Here is a 17426-nt window from a genome sequence, read left to right on the forward strand (position 1 = left end):
GGAACTTTGCTAGCTCTCCATCTTCACAACTTTCTTCATGGTAAATATCCAAAATAGAGTTTAATAGAGTAAAGGCTGTCCCCAGTAACAGCAATTTCCCCCATAGCAGGTAATTTAAGGGCTTGAGACACTGAATAATAACCAGTGAGAGCACTTCTAAATGCAAATCTGGGTGGTGTCACTCAAATGTCTTCCAATGGGGCTATTTGTTCCCCTCTTTCTCAGGGACCAAGAGAAGGACTGAAATAAACAGTTACATATGGGAGTTTCATAAAAGCTGTAAACCCTGGTGCAAAGAAAACCCTCCCTACCGTGAACAGAGCAGAGGAATGTAGCAAAACCAGCTGTGTCCAACAACGGATGAAGCTGCTGAGCTGTATCAAGGTCTTGGTGCACCAGCCTTTTTCAGAACAATCATCCCCAGGATCTTGCCAGGAGGAGGGAAGGGATTTGGAGTCCCTGAGACTTTAATTCAGTGGATGGAATTCACTCATTCATTCATTCAACAGACACCATTGAGCATCATGTGTCAGGCAATGTGCTAGACCATGGAGATACTAAGTTGAGACACAGCCATTCCCTGTCATGCATGCCAGAGTAAATGTATATGTCAGGGGCCAAGGACCATGGACAAGGCACCATGGCATCCAAATCAGAATGGAATGTCAGGGAAGGTTTGCTAGAAGATGTGGCTCTTGAACAGAGCCTTGGTGGATGGTAGAAATTAAATATTTTAAAAGGTAAGAAGGGCATTATAGGACAACTGGGGGCATAGTTGTTACAAATGCTGCACTGAGGTACCCAACTTCAAAAGTGTGATCCATATAATAATATCTCTACAGAATCTTTATTTCCTTGTTGTTGTTTGTTTTTGAGACAAGGTCTCACTCTGTTACCCAGGCTGCAGTGTAGTGGCATGATCAGGCCTCACTGTAGCCTTGACCTCCTGGGTTCAAGCAATCCTACCTCATCGCCCGAGTAGCTGAGACCACAGATGCATGCCACCATGCCTGGTTAATTTTTCCTTCTCTTTCCTTTTTGTTTTAGACAGCATCTTGCTTTATCACCCAGGCTGGAGTGCAGTGTTATTGTCAATCAGGGCTCAATGCAACCTCAAACTTCCGGGTTAAAGTGATTCTCATGCCTCAGCCTCCTGAGTAACTGGGATTACAGGCACACATGACCACTCCCAGCTAATTTTTGTATTTTTGATAGAGATGGGGTTTTGCCACGTTGGCCAGGCTGGCCTCGAACTCCTGATCTCAAGTGATCCACCCACCTCAGCCTCCCAAAGTGCTGAGTCTTCAGGCTTGAGCCCAGAATCTTTATTTCTGATCAACATCGGGAGTAGGGTATTGGTGATTGGTGACATAATCCCAGAAGATGGCGATATACAGTGGAAACAACCACAGTTGCAAATGCTGGCATTATCACTCACCAGCTGGAGAAAATCCATTTCCTTGCCTTTTCTAGCTTCTAGAAGCCACCTGCATCCTTGGTTCATGGCCCCATCCTTCATCTTCAGAGTCAGCAGCAAAGCATCTTCCAATCTCTGTCTCTGCTTCCATCATCCCATTGCCTTTTCTGACTCTGACACTCCTTCCTCCTTCTAAGGACCCTTATGATTATATTGGACCCACCCAGATAATCCAGGATAATCTCCCTATCTCAAGATCCTTGATTGAATCACGTCTGTAAAGTTTCTTTTGCCATGGAAGGTAATGTATGCACAAGTTCTGGGGGTTAGGATGTGGACATCTTTAGCATGGGCATTATTTTGCCTACCTCAGGAATCACCTTTGATTCTTCTCTTTTCCTGTCCTCCCCATCCTTATCAGAGCTACTTATTACCAGGTCCAATGGAGACCTTCTCCAAAATTATCCCAACTGCATCCACTTCTATTTTAACTACCCTGGCTCATCTGAATTACTGCAACTGGCTTTGTAATTGTTCCCCCACACCCACACTTGCTCCTCTCCCAACCACTCTCCATCACTCCTCTGCTTAAACTTCTTAATGTCTTCCCTTTATGCTTGGGTTCAAATTCAAAATCCCTAGCCTGGACCAATAAATCTCTTCATGGGCAGCTCTCTGCATCCTCTCTCCCTGCATACTCACCGCCAGCAATACTGGTTTTCTTCTAGTTCCTTGAAGGTACCACACTCTTCCCTTCTCAAGCTAAAATAAAAAAATTACCTATATTTTCTTCCTTTCCCAGAATGTCTCTTCACACACCCCCTTGCCTGTCAATCTCTTTCTCTCTTCAGGTAACTGCTTAATGTCATTTCTTCAAAAGGATTGCCGTAATGTAAGTTAGGTCCTCTCCTAATAGTTCCATGTTGCTTCCTTCCCTAATTTTTATCCCAATTTATAATTTTATGCTTATTTGCTTAAGGCTCAACTCCCCAGTAAACGATAAGTTCCATGAGAGTTGAGAAGGCATATATTTTCTTCCCCTTAGTACCTACCACCTGCCACTAATGCAATGCTTGGCACATAATAGGTGTTCATTGGATCAAAAAAAAGTATTAGGTACTAGGCTTAGCACCTGGGTGATGAAGTAACCTGTACAGCAAACCCCTGTAACATGAGTTTACCTGTATAACAAACCTGCACATGTACCCTTGAACCTAAAATAAAGGTTTTTAAAAACAGGTGTTCATTAAGTGTTTCTCGACTGCAAAAATGAATGAATGAACGAAACCTGATAGCATGCCTGTAGTCAAAATTTTATTTTGCTATTAACTCAAAAGTCTGCAAAGAATTTGTAAGAGATATGGTTATACTTTTCATAGAGACAGATTTTGCAGTGTTTGGTTTTCATTTCTCTACCTGAGCTTAAGATAATTATGTACTGAAAAGACCACTGCACTGAGACACAAGGCACATTCTGAGCCTTATCCATCCAGTTTTACACTGTGAATCCTTGAACTGTTCCTCTGTTTCCTTATCTTTAAAACAGGGAAAGGAAACCTCTCTCTTCCTAATTCCCAGCTTCATTTTAAGGTTCAAAAAAGATCATATACAAGAAATCCCTTTGGAAGCTATAAAGCACCATATCAATGTAAGGCCATCATGTCTTTGTACTCATCACACTCTGTAACTTCATAAAGCTTATTGGTGAGGCTGCTTGTTTTCAGAGGTTTAATCTTTTCCACCTGAGGACAGCAGGGACCCAGGCTAAAGAGGAGGTTCCCGCCCCGCTCGCATCTGCGCGGCGAGATCCATTTGAAGATGAGCCCTGCCCCCTGGTGGAAGGAGAGGGCCGAGTGTGGCCGGCAACGTGGGATCGCCAGGGTCCTAACGACAGACGCTGGCTGAAAAGGGGAATCCACTTATTTAAGCACATGCTTTTTAAAGAAACAGTTTGTTATCTTTTCTTTTTGCTGTTTTCATTTTTTTTTACATTAACAAATTGAAATTGTATATATTTATGCTGTACAACACGATGTTTTAAAATATGTGTACATTTTTAAAGAAAACAAAACAATAAAAGAGCTTTATTTTGATTAAGAAAAGTTAAAAAGAAAAGGCAAAAAGAAAATACGTGTACATTGTGGAATGGCTCAAAGTAATTAACACACGCATTACCCCATATCTTAATCATTTTTTGTGGTGAGAACACTTAAAATCTACTCTCTTAGCAATTTTCAAGTATGCAATGCATTGTTGTTTCTTTATTTGTTGTAAAATGGCCTTTTGGAAACATTTTATTTGCCTATAAAGGATGCAGACACGTTATACCAATTACTTGTCTAGTTATTATTTGGAGTTTAGTAATAAATGAGAAATTTACAATTCTTTATAAATTTTCATATTCTAATTTCTTATATTTAAATCTCAACAATTCCATTAGAATCATTCTACAACTCTTGCATGTTAAGACTATGGATGGTGTGTACTAGAAAATTTCAGCTTATCCATTTCCCTATTTGCTACATGTATTTTATTTAACTTTGTTGTACTGTGTGTATTGTGTACATACTAGACAAACGAGTCCTAATTTTATAATATCTAGTCTCTAGATATTAAAAAGTTTGCCAATGTTTAAAACAAAAAGACCACAAATGGCAACATATAAAATATTTGTATAATCATGCATCACAGCATAATTATTTATGTCTAAATATACTCACGTTGCCAGAATACCAAAGTCATCTTGAGCATATGCCAAGTTTTCACCTGGCCTAACCCTCACGACTCTGAGCAAATTGTTCGACATTTCTGGGTCTCAGTTGCCCTCATCTGCCAGACAAGAGGCTGAATTAGGTGATGTCTAAGGCTCTTTGCAACGCTAAGAATATCCTACAACTTTGTCCAGAAAATGCATTTTAGAGGCCATGCACGAGCCGCCCTCAGTGCCAGCTGACCAGGCTCCATCCAGACTGCTTAGGCCAAGGTGGTTCCAGGAGATTCCCCCTGACTATCCTGGTGGCAAAACAACTTTGTACTTGTCATCAATCCCCTGAACACAGTCAAGTCCAACCAAGTGGACTTGAAACCAGTCACATGCAACCAAGTGCCTCCTGTGTCTTGTCTCTCCTTTTTCCTGCCCTCCCAACTCTCTTCACCCCCACCCTCCACAGCCATGGCCTCAAGAGAAAGGAGGTTTCTCCTTGCTCACCTCTCCTTCCCTTCCAGCCTGACGTCCCGGCCCTCCACACTCACACACCCAGTTAGAAACAATTACAACAACAGTAATAATAATGGCTGCCATTCATTGACAGTTTTCCGTTTGCCAGGCACTGTGCTAAGCATGATCTCATTTAGCTTCTCAACAAGCTTATGAAGTGGAAACTCTTTTTATCCACATTTTGACAACTACATGAAGACCTCTTTTCTGCAGACCTCTCTGCAAGAGTTCAACTGAAATGATTTTTAAGAGCATTAACCACTTCCTGCTGAATTGTCCTAATGACTTTTTCTATCAGAAACTTTTCCTTCATCCCCGATCTCCGTTCCCATCTCTCTCCCCTTCCTCTCATTTCCTCCCACATCTTTTCCTCTCACCTCCTCTCCATCCGCCTTCTTCCCCTCTATCTCCCCTTCTTCTCCCACTGCCACACACCTCACATAAGGACTTCAAGGCAGAATCTGTGTTCTCTAGATCCCCAGTGCCACATCTAGTTTTGTGCCACTTAATTCTTATGCTAAGACTCCTCTTTTGAGGCTAATGCCATCCAATGGCCCCTCACCACACACTCCCCTCTCCCTCATCGTCCAAAAACCTTGACACTGGCTCACAGTCCACTTCCTTCCCATCTCCTGCCATTATGAGAAACTTCATGCCTTTCTAGATGGCCCATTTAACCTCATAGCCGGATAGTTCCTGACCTCCTACTCCCTTGCCCTTCAAGTCCAATCCACTTCTGACTTCTTGTTCCAGTGACTGTTGGGTCCGGTCTCACGGCTATTTTCTGGACTTTAGCAACACCCGAAGTCATGCCTACTTTAAAATTCTAAATTCTGGTTTCCACTATCCTACTTTAGCCTGTCATCCTTCACCTTTGTCAATCTCCTCCTCACACTCCGCCTGCTTCATGACCTCATAAAGATGCCCAATGGCTCACTCTCTGCCTTTTTCCTCAGTCCATCTATCCCTCTGGTTTTACTTTCTTCTTTCTATATGATCATACAGTCAATGGCCTCAACCATTTTCTCAAGAACACCAGAAACTTCTCTGCCACTGTTTCCTTCTTCTGGACCTGTCGTCAAATCCCAAAACCCACATCAGTCTGATCATCCTTTCTATTCCTGCACCAGGATTACTTCCAAATACTCGGTTGAACAAATGAGAGCTGGACCCTCCAATTTTCCTTTGCTCATTGCTAGTCAAGAGTTTTTCCCATTCAGTGTACATATTCTAAACAGTCATTCTTTCCATCAGTCACCTTCATCTGGAACATTCTAGTAACCCCTCAAATCCAATTGGTCCAAAATTAAACTCAGTGTCTTTCTCCTCCTATATGCCCCATCTCAGTGAATATCATGAGTTCCCAGAATCCAAAATCAATTACCTAAGAGTTATCCCCAATTCTCCCTTATTCCTTACTACCCAAACTCATCATATTACCATATGTTCTCAAAACCACTGCATCCCCATTGCCTTCATCCTTCTCACCTGGACCATTACTCCAACCTTGTAATTGACCACCTTGTTTCATTTCAACCTAATTATGTTGCCCTCTGCCTTTTACTTAGGATTAATTACAAACTCTTTAAATTAGCACAGAAAGCTAATCATAATCCAGCCCCTGTCTGGACCTGACAATAGATTTCTTAAAGACTGTAATCATGCCTTTTTCATTTCTGCATTTAGTTAGCATTATGTCTTTCATTTTAGCACTTAGCATAGAGCACCAGATATAATAACCATGCTATTTTAAATAAAATAATGGGTCAATATGTGTGTCATTGTCCAAGATCATAAATAGATGTTACAATCATGGTAAGAACAGAGACATCACTAGCCTATGTTTTCTAAACAACACATTTTTTTTTGTTCCGGTGGGATAAAATATCTGTTTCTGTAGTTAGCAGTACTTTACACCCCTCAGTGGTAATTGAGACCCTACTGTACCTCACAGACCTCTATCATAATCTTACTTAACTTTATAAAAATTTTGATAATACCTGGCGCCAGATAATGATGGTATATGCCTAGGGTCTAGATGAAAGTAAAGGATTACTCACTCAAAAGTAGAAGTTACATTAGTAAACTTAATATAGAACAAACCCTATTATGTTTAAGATAACAAACAGCCCAAAGCAATACCTAGGGATGTTAAACATTAATTATTTTTAAAATCACCCAATTACACATAATTTTATGCTAATCTAAATGATGCCATTTTTCTTTTGGCATATATAACTCAAATAGGAATGCCCCAATAATTGTATATAAAAGCCCAAGGAAATCACCAGTGCATGATATTCTGTTCCCCTGGGACATTGCAGTTACACACAGACAAGGTGAACATTTCTCAAAACACCATGTCTCTCCGATTTTCTAATGGATCCCGACATGTTTGCTTAAGGTCTGGAGCTGGCTCTGTCAGACCACCCAACGGAGGTGCAGGCTTTGCAGGCAGCAGTGCATGTGGCAGCTCTGTCGCTGGAAGTGAATTTTCCTGTGCTTTGGGAGGAGGCTTGGGCAGTGTTCCTGGTGGGAGCCATGCTGGTGGTGCCTTTGGAAATGCTGCTTGTGTTGGCTTTGCTGGAAGTGAAGGGGGACTCCTCTCTGGAAATGAGAAGGTGACTATGCAAAACCTTAATGACCGCTTGGCATCCTACCTGGATAACGTGCGAGCTCTGGAGGAGGCAAATGCTGAATTAGAGAGAAAAATCAAGGGCTGGTATGAAAAATATGGACCTGGATCTTGCCGTGGACTTGATCATGACTATAGCAGATATCACCTAACAATTGAGGATCTTAAGAATAAGGTGAGAAATTACAGATTTGGAACTATTCCAAGTATTGAAAACTAAGAAATACCTAGCAAAAGCCATACAATAAGAAATGCTTCGTGACTGTTATCTGTAATTTGTATTTATTTATTTAGATAAATAATTCTTCCTATTATCCAAAAATGGACGCTTCATGAATTTTAATGTAGTTAGAGTGTTATTAGTTCCATTGTTTATGTTGAAGTACATCCATAGACATATGAATAAAAAAGTATTGTAGTTCTAAAGTCAGATGAGTGCATGAGAATAAATAAAACCATGATTTCATTTTTAGAAGTTGAATTTTAAACATTTTGATTATCACAAAAGGAAGTGAGATTTTATTCAAAAACCTGAGTAACATTTTTCGTTTCCTAAAATAGTGACTTATACCAAAGCATACTTATTTGTTGTGTTCTCTGTTTTGGCTTATTCCAGATCATCTCCTCCACTACTGCTAATGCTAATGTCATTCTGCAGATTGATAATGCCAGACTGGCTGCCGATGATTTCAGGCTCAAGTAAGTGGCAAAAAGCAATCATGCTCTAGAAAAAACTTTCTATTTAATTTGTTAAATAAAATTTCAATTTCATCCCAAGTAGAATGAACTATCACCTAAAAGATTAAAGGAAGCAAAGAATTTATATTATTACAATCAACCACACTCACAGCTTTAACACACTTATTATAACCCTGAGACAAAATATCGATGTATTTCTCTGCCTGCCTAGAATACTGACAACCACAAAGCAGATGCTCAGTAAATCATTAGTCAACTAAGGAAAACTATTACTAAAATAACATTCCAAAATGGTGTATTTTTATTTAATTGGGTCATGTCATTGGAATTTGTGTGATTAAATAACTGCCAATTATCCTGTACAGAATTAGGTGGGGGTAATGGAAGAGGGCTTTCTTTGTATATTTTTACACTATTTAGAGTCCCAATTCAATTTCTGATTTTCAGTTTAAATCAATTGGGATTGAATTTTTCTGTTTCTTGAGGTAGTCTTACTGGCACTGAAATTCACTTAAATGCCCCCCAAGGTATGAAAATGAGCTCACACTTCACCAAAATGTAGAGGCCGACATCAACGGATTACGGCGAGTCCTGGATGAGCTGACACTCTGCAAGACTGACCAGGAGCTGCAATATGAGTCCCTGAGTGAGGAGATGACATATCTCAAGAAGAACCATGAAGAGGTAGGAGAGGCTTTACTTATAGTCCAATCACAATTCTGTAAATTTTAAATACTGGGTGGGGGTCTGGAGTTAAAATTACAATAGTAACTCATGTTCACTGTGATTCATTCATGCCAAGGGATAAGAAAGACAATTTCATTTTTCCCACTCTGCCCTTATGCTCCCATCCCCCAAGGTAATAAATATTAACAATTTGATCTGTACCCTTCCATTTTTTTAGGCTGGTACAATACTCTATCCATTTTAAAAGAATATATTGCTTTTGCATCTATACAACCATCTTACTTTCCACTACATTATTTCTTTAGTTCATAGAGGCCTCTCTTGAGGTCAACCTTCTAACAAAAGACCTCTCAAAACAGGAAAAGATATCAGTGTTTTTCTCCACTGAATGAGTCTGGGTTCACCTTAATGTTGAACCCTGTACAATAATAAACTCATTGTTTTACATATAATATCAAGAAGCTTCGATCCACTGAAAATTAATAAATCAATAAAAGATTGTTCCCTAAGTAACTGCAAAAGTCTCCAAAGCAATGGATGACAAATTTTCAGAAAATGGCTATGACAGGAGTGTCCCATTAGTCACTTGAAAACGCTGAAACACCACATCTACTTGTTCCAAGTGAGAAAATTATGGGAAAGGGAAAGAGAAGGAAAACTAGAAAGGAAAAAAAAAAAAATGAAAAAGAAACAAGGAGAGGGAAGAGTCCCAGAGCAGAGCACTGGAAGTCAGACCAGCAGCAAGTGTCAGCAGGAGAGTGAAAGGTGCACCAGGCATTGTAGAGCGTGACAGCAAGAAAAGAAAGTCCCAGGGAAGGAAGAGAAGAAATGGCAGCCACTGCAGCCAAGCCAGCGGAGGGCATGCAGAGTAGGGTAGGGATCACAGCAGGATGCGTTGTCCTCTGCGGTGACACACCACCTGAAAGAGGGTACCTTTTGCTTGCACTGAGGGTAGACGAGAAAAGTCACTCATTGATACTCGGGAATCAGAACGAAAAAAAATTTTTGTTTTAAAAAGCCAGTCACATCTCAACATCACCTAAAAGTACCATATTTACCATATCCTCTGTGACCATGATACCTTAGGATAACTTCAAGCAATTTTATTTTCAAACTGTTATAGCAACAAGAGGTTTTCTTCACATGGAATCTTATACAAAACCCCAAATTTTCAGGATTTTTTTCACTGTTCCATTCCCATCAATCTGACATTTAGTCAATAACTATATGTTGAGTAACTCTCTGGCCTTTAAATCCCTTTCTCATTTTAAAGAATAAATAACTTCTCTTGGAGTGCTATGACTGTTTTTGGTGGTGGTGGTGATTTTAGTCAACAGGTCCCTAATTTTTGTTTTTTTTTTAGACAAGAGTCTCGCTCTGTCGCCCAGGCTGGACTGCAGTGGCCCGATCTCGGCTCACTGCAAATTCCACCTCCAGGATTCAAGCAATTCTCCTGCCTCAGCCTCTGGAGTAGCTGGGATTATAGGCAGGCACCACCACGCCTGACTAGTTTTTGTATTTTTAGTAGAGACAGGTTTTCACCATGTTGGCCAGGCTGGTCTTGAACTCTTGGCCTCACATGATCCGCCCATCTCAGCCTCCCAAAGTGCTGGGATTACAGGAGTGAGCCACCGCGCCCAGCCAACAGGTCACTGATTAAATAGATGATTGGTATAAATACAGACCAAATATGTCAATTAAAAAACTGTGTGCCATAAATTATACAGTCAACCACAAACTGAGACATAAAGTAACACCTTCGAAAACTTCTCAGACTCAGCGAGAACCTGCAATGCCTTAAAGCCACGCTTGTGCTTCCCTCCAGGAAATGAAAGCTCTGCAGTGCGCGGCTGGAGGCAACGTGAACGTGGAGATGAACGCGGCCCCCGGGGTGGACCTCACCGTTCTGCTGAACAACATGAGAGCCGAGTACGAGGCCCTTGCAGAGCAGAACCGCAGGGACGCAGAGGCCTGGTTCAACGAGAAGGTGAGGTGAGCCCCGTCCCACTGCCCTCGCCTCCGGGGCGGGTGGAGACTCCGAGTGACCCTTTTGCCCGGCCCTGCAGAGCGCCTCGCTGCAGCAGCAGATCTCCCACGATGCAGGCGCAGCCACCTCTGCCCGGAGCCAGCTGACCGAGATGAGGCGCACCCTGCAGACCCTGGAGATCCAGCTGCAGTCCCAGCTGGCCACGGTAGGTGACAGCGAAGGTCAGCCTGGATCCTGTGATTCTAGAAAGTCTCCAAGAAGCCCTTCCCCTTTTTTCCTATTATACCTTTGCCAGCAAATACTTAGCAGAGAGAGTGGAGGAGAGCAGGAAAAACAGACTCGTAGACACTCAAAATGAGTTTTTTCTTCCTCCTTGACATCACTGGGGGTTTCCTTCCTGGCTGCTGCTCAGTGCTCATTTCATGAAAATGGACATTTCCCATAAGTCCTTTCTTAAGGTAATTCAGCTCAGGCCCGCAGAGCACACGCTCCACCTGAAAATTAGCCACAGGTCTATGATCAGAGGTGTGGGGCTGGTGTCACATAGGGCAGGGAGCTACCATCACACCAGCATCTCCTAATACTGATGAAGACATATTAGAAGTCACATGTGGTTTCACCAGGCAGAGGAAGCAAGGGTACACACCACACCTGAATGCCACATGGGCACTGTCAGGCTCTTCATCGCCAGAGTCCAGGGCGGAGGTCGAGTCCCAGAGGGCACACCTAGGAGCCAGGCCTTCAGCCACTTGGGCACATACCACCAGCTCCTGGCTTACTTAAAACGTCAGCATGGAGTCAACCCAGGACTAAAAATGGCTTCCCTTCTAGAGTGTGAGCTGCACTGCCCAAAAGGCTTGACTTTGAGAATTACAGCATACATGTGGCCTAAGGACTCCCTTCCTCATCAGAGGTTTCGTGCCCCCTGAGGACACCAGCTTGTAGCACAAAGAAGAGAGCAGCTATTATCCAAGTGAGTGCAGTGAGCCAAGAAGGAAAAGATGATTCAAAGCAATAGGGAGATTCTTTTGATTTTGCCGCCTTCTAAAGGTGTGTGTGCTTTCTCCCTATGTTGGATTCAGATGGAAGACTTGTTTTTACACTGACTGACCCCCCCCAATTAACCAGCATGGCCCTCTTCTCCTCTCCCTCATCATGGCTGCTAGTGGGTACTCAAGACCCCCTCAGCCCGCCACTGCGGGCTCCTGGAACCCTCCTCTCTTCCCCATTTCCCTTCTTCCCTGAACTAGCTCCCTGAGGACTCTCTTCCTGCTGCAGGAGCTATGTGAGTGAATCCTCCCTCTATTTCTGAGCTACATTGATGGAAATACATTTTCGAGTCCCCAGACCAGCATTGTGAGCATTTTCACATAGAAACAAGAATGTTATAAAGTAGTTAGAGTCTGTGCAGCCAGTGGTACTATAATTTGGGCTCATAGGGTAATCCACACACACGAAAAAAGCCCACTTAACACAGAACATAACTGAATTACAGAATACTAGGAGCAAAGAACCTAACTTACGTACCTGAGACCCTGTTGTCTTATGATGAATTCTAAGCTCCAGCTCCTACAGTTAGAACACAAGTCATTTGTAAGCTGGGAATTGTCTAAATACATACATGTTCACGTTTGCTTCCTGTGATGTACAAACTTCCAAGTTCATCCTGTTCTCCTCCCTCTTTGACAAGCCAGCCCTCACAATGGAACGCTGTGAAGCAGAGATGCTGTCCCCTCTGACTTATGAGTGTATTAGCAATCATAAAAGGGAATAACCCAGGAGGACGCATTACCAGGGAAATTAAAGTTTTGAGCTGCCAAGCACATACTTCGCTGGCATCTTGCTACCTGTTGCCTTACTCTCCCCATTACCATCCTGATCTCCTTCCATCTAGGTGCTCCTGGAGAGCCCAGCACCCTCCACGTAACACACCTGTTTGCCTAAGTCAGTAGCTCTAAGTCAGTCTGAGGTTCTCAGCCCCATTGGACCCAATGTCTGCCTGTTATGACAAACATTGTATAACTCCCTCTTTGCAATGCTAGAATGAAGTTACTAGGTAATATATTTAGAAATATACAAAATTATTTTTTAAAGTATAATGCCATAAATGCAATAAAAAGAAAAGTATGATAAAATGATTTACTAGGTAAATACTTGGGTCCAACTACCCTAGAAAATGTAATGAAAGAGACAGAGCCTTACATCTTCTCATAATAAATCTCTCATTTTCAACCACGTAAGAACAGAAGTTCCTCCACACAAGAGAAAGAAAATGAAAGAGTGGAAGTTGGGGTGGACACTTGGATAATAACTCATATCAAAAGAAGTAATAATTGCCCAGACACATTTATCTATAATAAGGGAAAGAGGAAAATTACCTTAATTAAAGTAGGGATCAGGCGCCAAGACAAATTACAGACTGTGGAAGTAGAAGAGAGGAAGTATGATATTCATAAGCGTAGTGTCGAAATAATGACCTGTACTGTGTTATGAGATATAGCTCTTGTCTTGAAATCCCACATCCGTTAAGGCACTCATTCAATCTCAGGTACCTTAATAAAAGATCTTTGATAGAAGCCAGAAAATCAAGGATGGATTTGAAAAAAAAAAAAAAAAAAAGCAGTGGCATAAAAGGCCTTGGAACACTGGCAGGGACAGTAGCAGAGTAAGGCTGAAACAACAGGTAACCCAGAAATAAATATATAATTTCAAAATACAAGTTTTCCCATATTGATTTTTTATTCTGCTACCCTTAAAAGGGTTCTTTAATGTATCATTTGGTTTTAATAGAAATATAACCTAAATATCACCAACGTCGAGTGGATCATCGAAAGTCTTGTGGGAAAAGGGCCATTTATCCCATGTCAGGATCCCACGTTCATCATGCCTGGCCCTCACTTCATAAATGACAGCCTCCTGTCTTTCACATTTGATTGCGACAAGCCTCACAAATTTCCACAATTGCCTAGGGAGCAATACTGCTGCTTACTGAGAAACACTGTTCTACTAGTCCTCAGAGTGTTTTCATCCCTTGCCATGGCTTGATGTCCTCAGAAACACTCCCTGGAGTGCTCCTTGACAGAGACCGAGAGTAACTACTGTGCGCAGCTGGCGCAGATCCAGACTCAGATCGGGGCCCTGGAGGAGCAGCTGCACCAGGTCAGAACTGAGACCGAGGGCCAGAAGCTCGAGTATGAGCATCTCCTCGACGTCAAGGTCCACCTGGAAAAAGAAATCGAGACCTACTGCCGCCTGATAGATGGAGATGGAAAGTAAGTAAAACCATTTGAAAATCCAGTTTTTACCTCTTTTAAGCTACAAATGTAGGCTTCCCCTTGGCCTTCCATACTTCCAAGCCTTTTCTTTTTCATTCCCACTGCAGAAAAGCATGTCCATCTCTTGCCTTTTTTGGAAGAGAGTCATCTCTTCCAAATCTGGTACATCACAATGTTCTCCTCTGCCTTAGATGACTCGAACAGTTCCTGCAGCCGTTCCCATCTGTTGTCCATGTTAATCACTGTGGGTTTCAGGATTCTCTCCACCTCCCACAAGCAGGCTTTATCCTTCTTTCAGTGCATACCTAATATCACTGCTGCCCTGAAATCAATGTGCTCTGTACAGACTACTGGGATCCATATGTATGTATGCATGTCCTTTGGTTTTAAATTCTTGAGTGTAAAAAAATCAAATGGAAACAAGATTTATGTATATTCTCTCTTTAGATAACATTTAATTACTTCCAGCTCCTGCACATAAAAATCTTAAGAGTTTCCTCTATAGAAAAGTAAGACCAGTTTTTGGCATACAAAGTTCACTTGAGTTCATTGAGTCAATGAATATTTCTTAAGTGATAGTAAGCAGAAATATAAAAGAATAAATTATATTTCTTTTACAGTTCCTGCTCCAAATCAAAGGGCTTTGGATCAGGAAGCTCTGGGGATTTACCTAAAGGTAGTAAAATCTAGTTCCATTTCTTTTTTCTTTCTTTCTTTCTTTTTTTTTTTTTTTTTTTTTTTTTAGACAGAGTCTCACTCTGTTGCCCAGGCTGGAGTGCAGTGGCACAATCTCAGCTCACTGCAAACTCTACCTCCCGGGTTCAAGTGATTCTCCTGCTTCAGCCTCCCAAGTAACTGGGATTACAGGCACCTGCCACCACACCTGGCTAGTTTTTGTATTTTTAATAGAGACGGAGTTTTACCTTGTTGGCCAGGCTGGTCTCAAACTCCTGACCTCAGGTGATCTGCCCACCTTGGCCTCCCAAAGTGCTGGGATTATGGGTGTGAGCCACCACCCTGACCCTCTGGTTCTATCAGAGTAATACTTTTACCTTAATGGCAGTCATACACTATGACAGTAGTCAATATTTAAGTAATTTTAGGTAAAATGTTCTGAAGAGGAAATATTATTTTAAGTGGCTAAAACTATCCCAAACTCTTATTATAAATTTATACTTATTCCCTCAACCAAAAATATGCATAATATATTATATTGAACTAGCAGTAGAATTGTCATGTAACCTTTTTGGTTGAATATATATATTCATATGCTTTGTTTCTAGATTTATCCAAAACCACACTGGTAAAGACAGTGGTTGAAGAGATAGATCAGCGAGGTAAAGTTCTTTCATCAAGGATTCACTCCATTGAAGAAAAGACGTCTAAAATTACCAATGGCAAGACAGAAAAAAGGGTTCCTTTCTAGCTGTCATTTTAGAGAAAATAATAATTTGGGAAAGGATCTTGCACAATTGCATTATTCTAAATATCAGGGAGAATATAAACACTTTTTACTTTTAAAGATAAGTTACTCAGCAAAAACATCTGTTTTCTTAGTTTTACAGGATGTTGGGTGTTTGTTTCAAATAAATAAAAAAGTTTATATGCATCCATTTCCATTCAGTGATGACTAATAAATAATTACTTGTGATTTTTTTTTCTAAGTCTAATTCATAGGGAAACATTTGTGGAATATGTTTTAATTGCCTTTCATTGTCGTTTTAAATAATAGTCAATACCACCACACGGCATTTGAATATTAAACATTCACTAGGCATAATCTTTAAATCACACCATATATACATGGACAAATAATCGAAAAATTCAGAAATTCTCCTGTGACTGAAAAGTCTCACCACTAGAGGACGCATTCCTGGTATTTTACCAAGAGTCTCTCTCAAACTCTTCTATCTACATTACCCAGGATACCATTCCTCATCTAAACAGGATAATCTCCGGAAAAATCCACAGCAATATGACTTGCGTTAGTGACACTTCTTCTAGAACAGGAGTCAGGAGTTTTTTCTGTGAAGACCCAGATAGTAAATATTTTAGGCATGGCAGGCCGTAAGGTCCTATTTCAACTACAAACCTCAGCCATAGACAATAGATGAAAAAGTAAACTTGATTGTGTTCTAATAAAACTTTGTTTATGAAGGCTGAAATTTGAATTGTAAATACTTTTACCTATCATGGAATATTATTCTTCTTTTAACTTTTTTCAGCCATTTAAAAACGTAAAACCACTCCTAGCTCACTGTCTGTACAAAAACATGTGGCCGGCCACATTTAACTCACCAACACCTGTTCTTCAACTTGAAATCTCATGAGGTTGAACGTCATGATTCTTGTGATTATGATTATTTCTATCTTTCTGGATCAAAATGTACAGTAGGAATTCCCAACAAATATTAAATTGTCTAAAAGGAAAGCAGCTCCTTTATTTCTCTGATATATGGCCTGATTCCAGGGAAAAGCTCCAGTGAGAGAAGGAATTCTATCTCACTACCCTCCAGCCACATGAGATTCAAAAAAGTGGTGAGGAGTGGGATATTTACAAAATCTTCAGCCAACAGCCATCAAATGAAGCAAATACTAGAAATTCACAGGGAAATAATTTCTAAATGTACAATATACAGGGCCAGCTACATAATTTGCAGGACCCAGTGCCAAATGAAAACATGGGGTTCAACAATCAGGAAAAATGTATCACCTAAAGGCACTAAAATATCAAGCCGTTTCCCTGCATCTGCATTTATGCTTTCAACTTGTCCTGGATTTTGTTGTTTTGATGTTGGGTTTTCTTTTGGGTTTGGGTTTTTTTTTTAGGTTTGTTTGGTTGTTGTTTTGTTGTTGTTTTCTTTATTTCAAATGATCCTCAAATGGATCATCTGAGGTCAAGAGTTCAAGACCAGCCTGGCCAACATGGTGAAACCCCCTCTCCACTAAAAATACAAAAATAGCTGGGCACGGTGGTGCACACCTGTAATCCCAGCTACTCTGGAGGCTGAAGCAGAAGAATCACTTGAGCCTGCGAGGCAGAAGTTGCAGTGAGTCAAGATCTTGCCACTCCACTCTAGCCTGGGCAACAGAGTGAGACTTCATCTCAAAAAATAATAAAAAGAATAAACTATAATTCCAAATAGCTTTACGAACTTCACAGAGCTCCCTTTTCCCTTGCTTTTATCTAGGATTCAAAAGTACGTTGGCTTGATTTCTGAGACTTCCTATCTCTTTTTTCCTCCCCCACTCATATCTAGACCTTTTGTTTCCTATCTCTCTGTGACCCTCTCCTGACCAATTTCTGTCCTTCCCCCAGCAGTTTCTCCTCGTCATGGGTTGCTCTCCCAGGAGGGAACCATGGCTGGTCAGTTTTGAGAATGCACAGGATCTAGGCTGTTCCATTCCCTTCCGAATTCATGGAGGACACTTAGTTTAGAGTTAGGTAAAGTTAGAATGGTTTTCTAACTAGTTTAACCCTGTTTCCTGCCTGTCTTTATCTCTCATGC

General features: G+C 41.1%; 1 protein-coding gene across 1 annotated transcript; it reads left to right on the top strand.

Annotated features, from left to right (window-relative positions):
* The first annotated feature begins 6928 nt into the window (after positions 1-6928).
* On the top strand, positions 6929-15574 carry KRT28 (keratin 28). The gene is made up of 8 exons (XM_064369270.1): positions 6929-7444; positions 7886-7968; positions 8496-8652; positions 10481-10642; positions 10722-10847; positions 13697-13914; positions 14538-14593; positions 15201-15574. Exons 1-8 carry the CDS (start codon positions 6929-6931, stop codon positions 15341-15343), a joined length of 1461 nt encoding a protein of 486 aa, XP_064225340.1. The 3' UTR covers positions 15344-15574.
* Positions 15575-17426: the final 1852 nt, after the last annotated feature.

The sequence above is a fragment of the Aotus nancymaae genome, unplaced genomic scaffold (assembly GCF_030222135.1).
Source record: "Aotus nancymaae isolate 86718 unplaced genomic scaffold, 86718_ANA_hifiasm-v0.15.2.pri h1tg000089l, whole genome shotgun sequence".
In the NCBI taxonomy this organism is placed as follows: Eukaryota; Metazoa; Chordata; class Mammalia; order Primates; family Aotidae; genus Aotus; species Aotus nancymaae.

Coding starts and splice junctions, on each gene's coding strand:
- KRT28 (XM_064369270.1), top strand. CDS start 6,929: ATGATATTCTGTTCCCCTGGGACATTGCAGTTACACACAGACAAGGTG. Junction 7,445..7,885: donor TTGAGGATCTTAAGAATAAG/GTGAGAAATTAC, acceptor GGCTTATTCCAG/ATCATCTCCTCCACTACTGC. Junction 10,848..13,696: donor TGCAGTCCCAGCTGGCCACG/GTAGGTGACAGC, acceptor TGATGTCCTCAG/AAACACTCCCTGGAGTGCTC.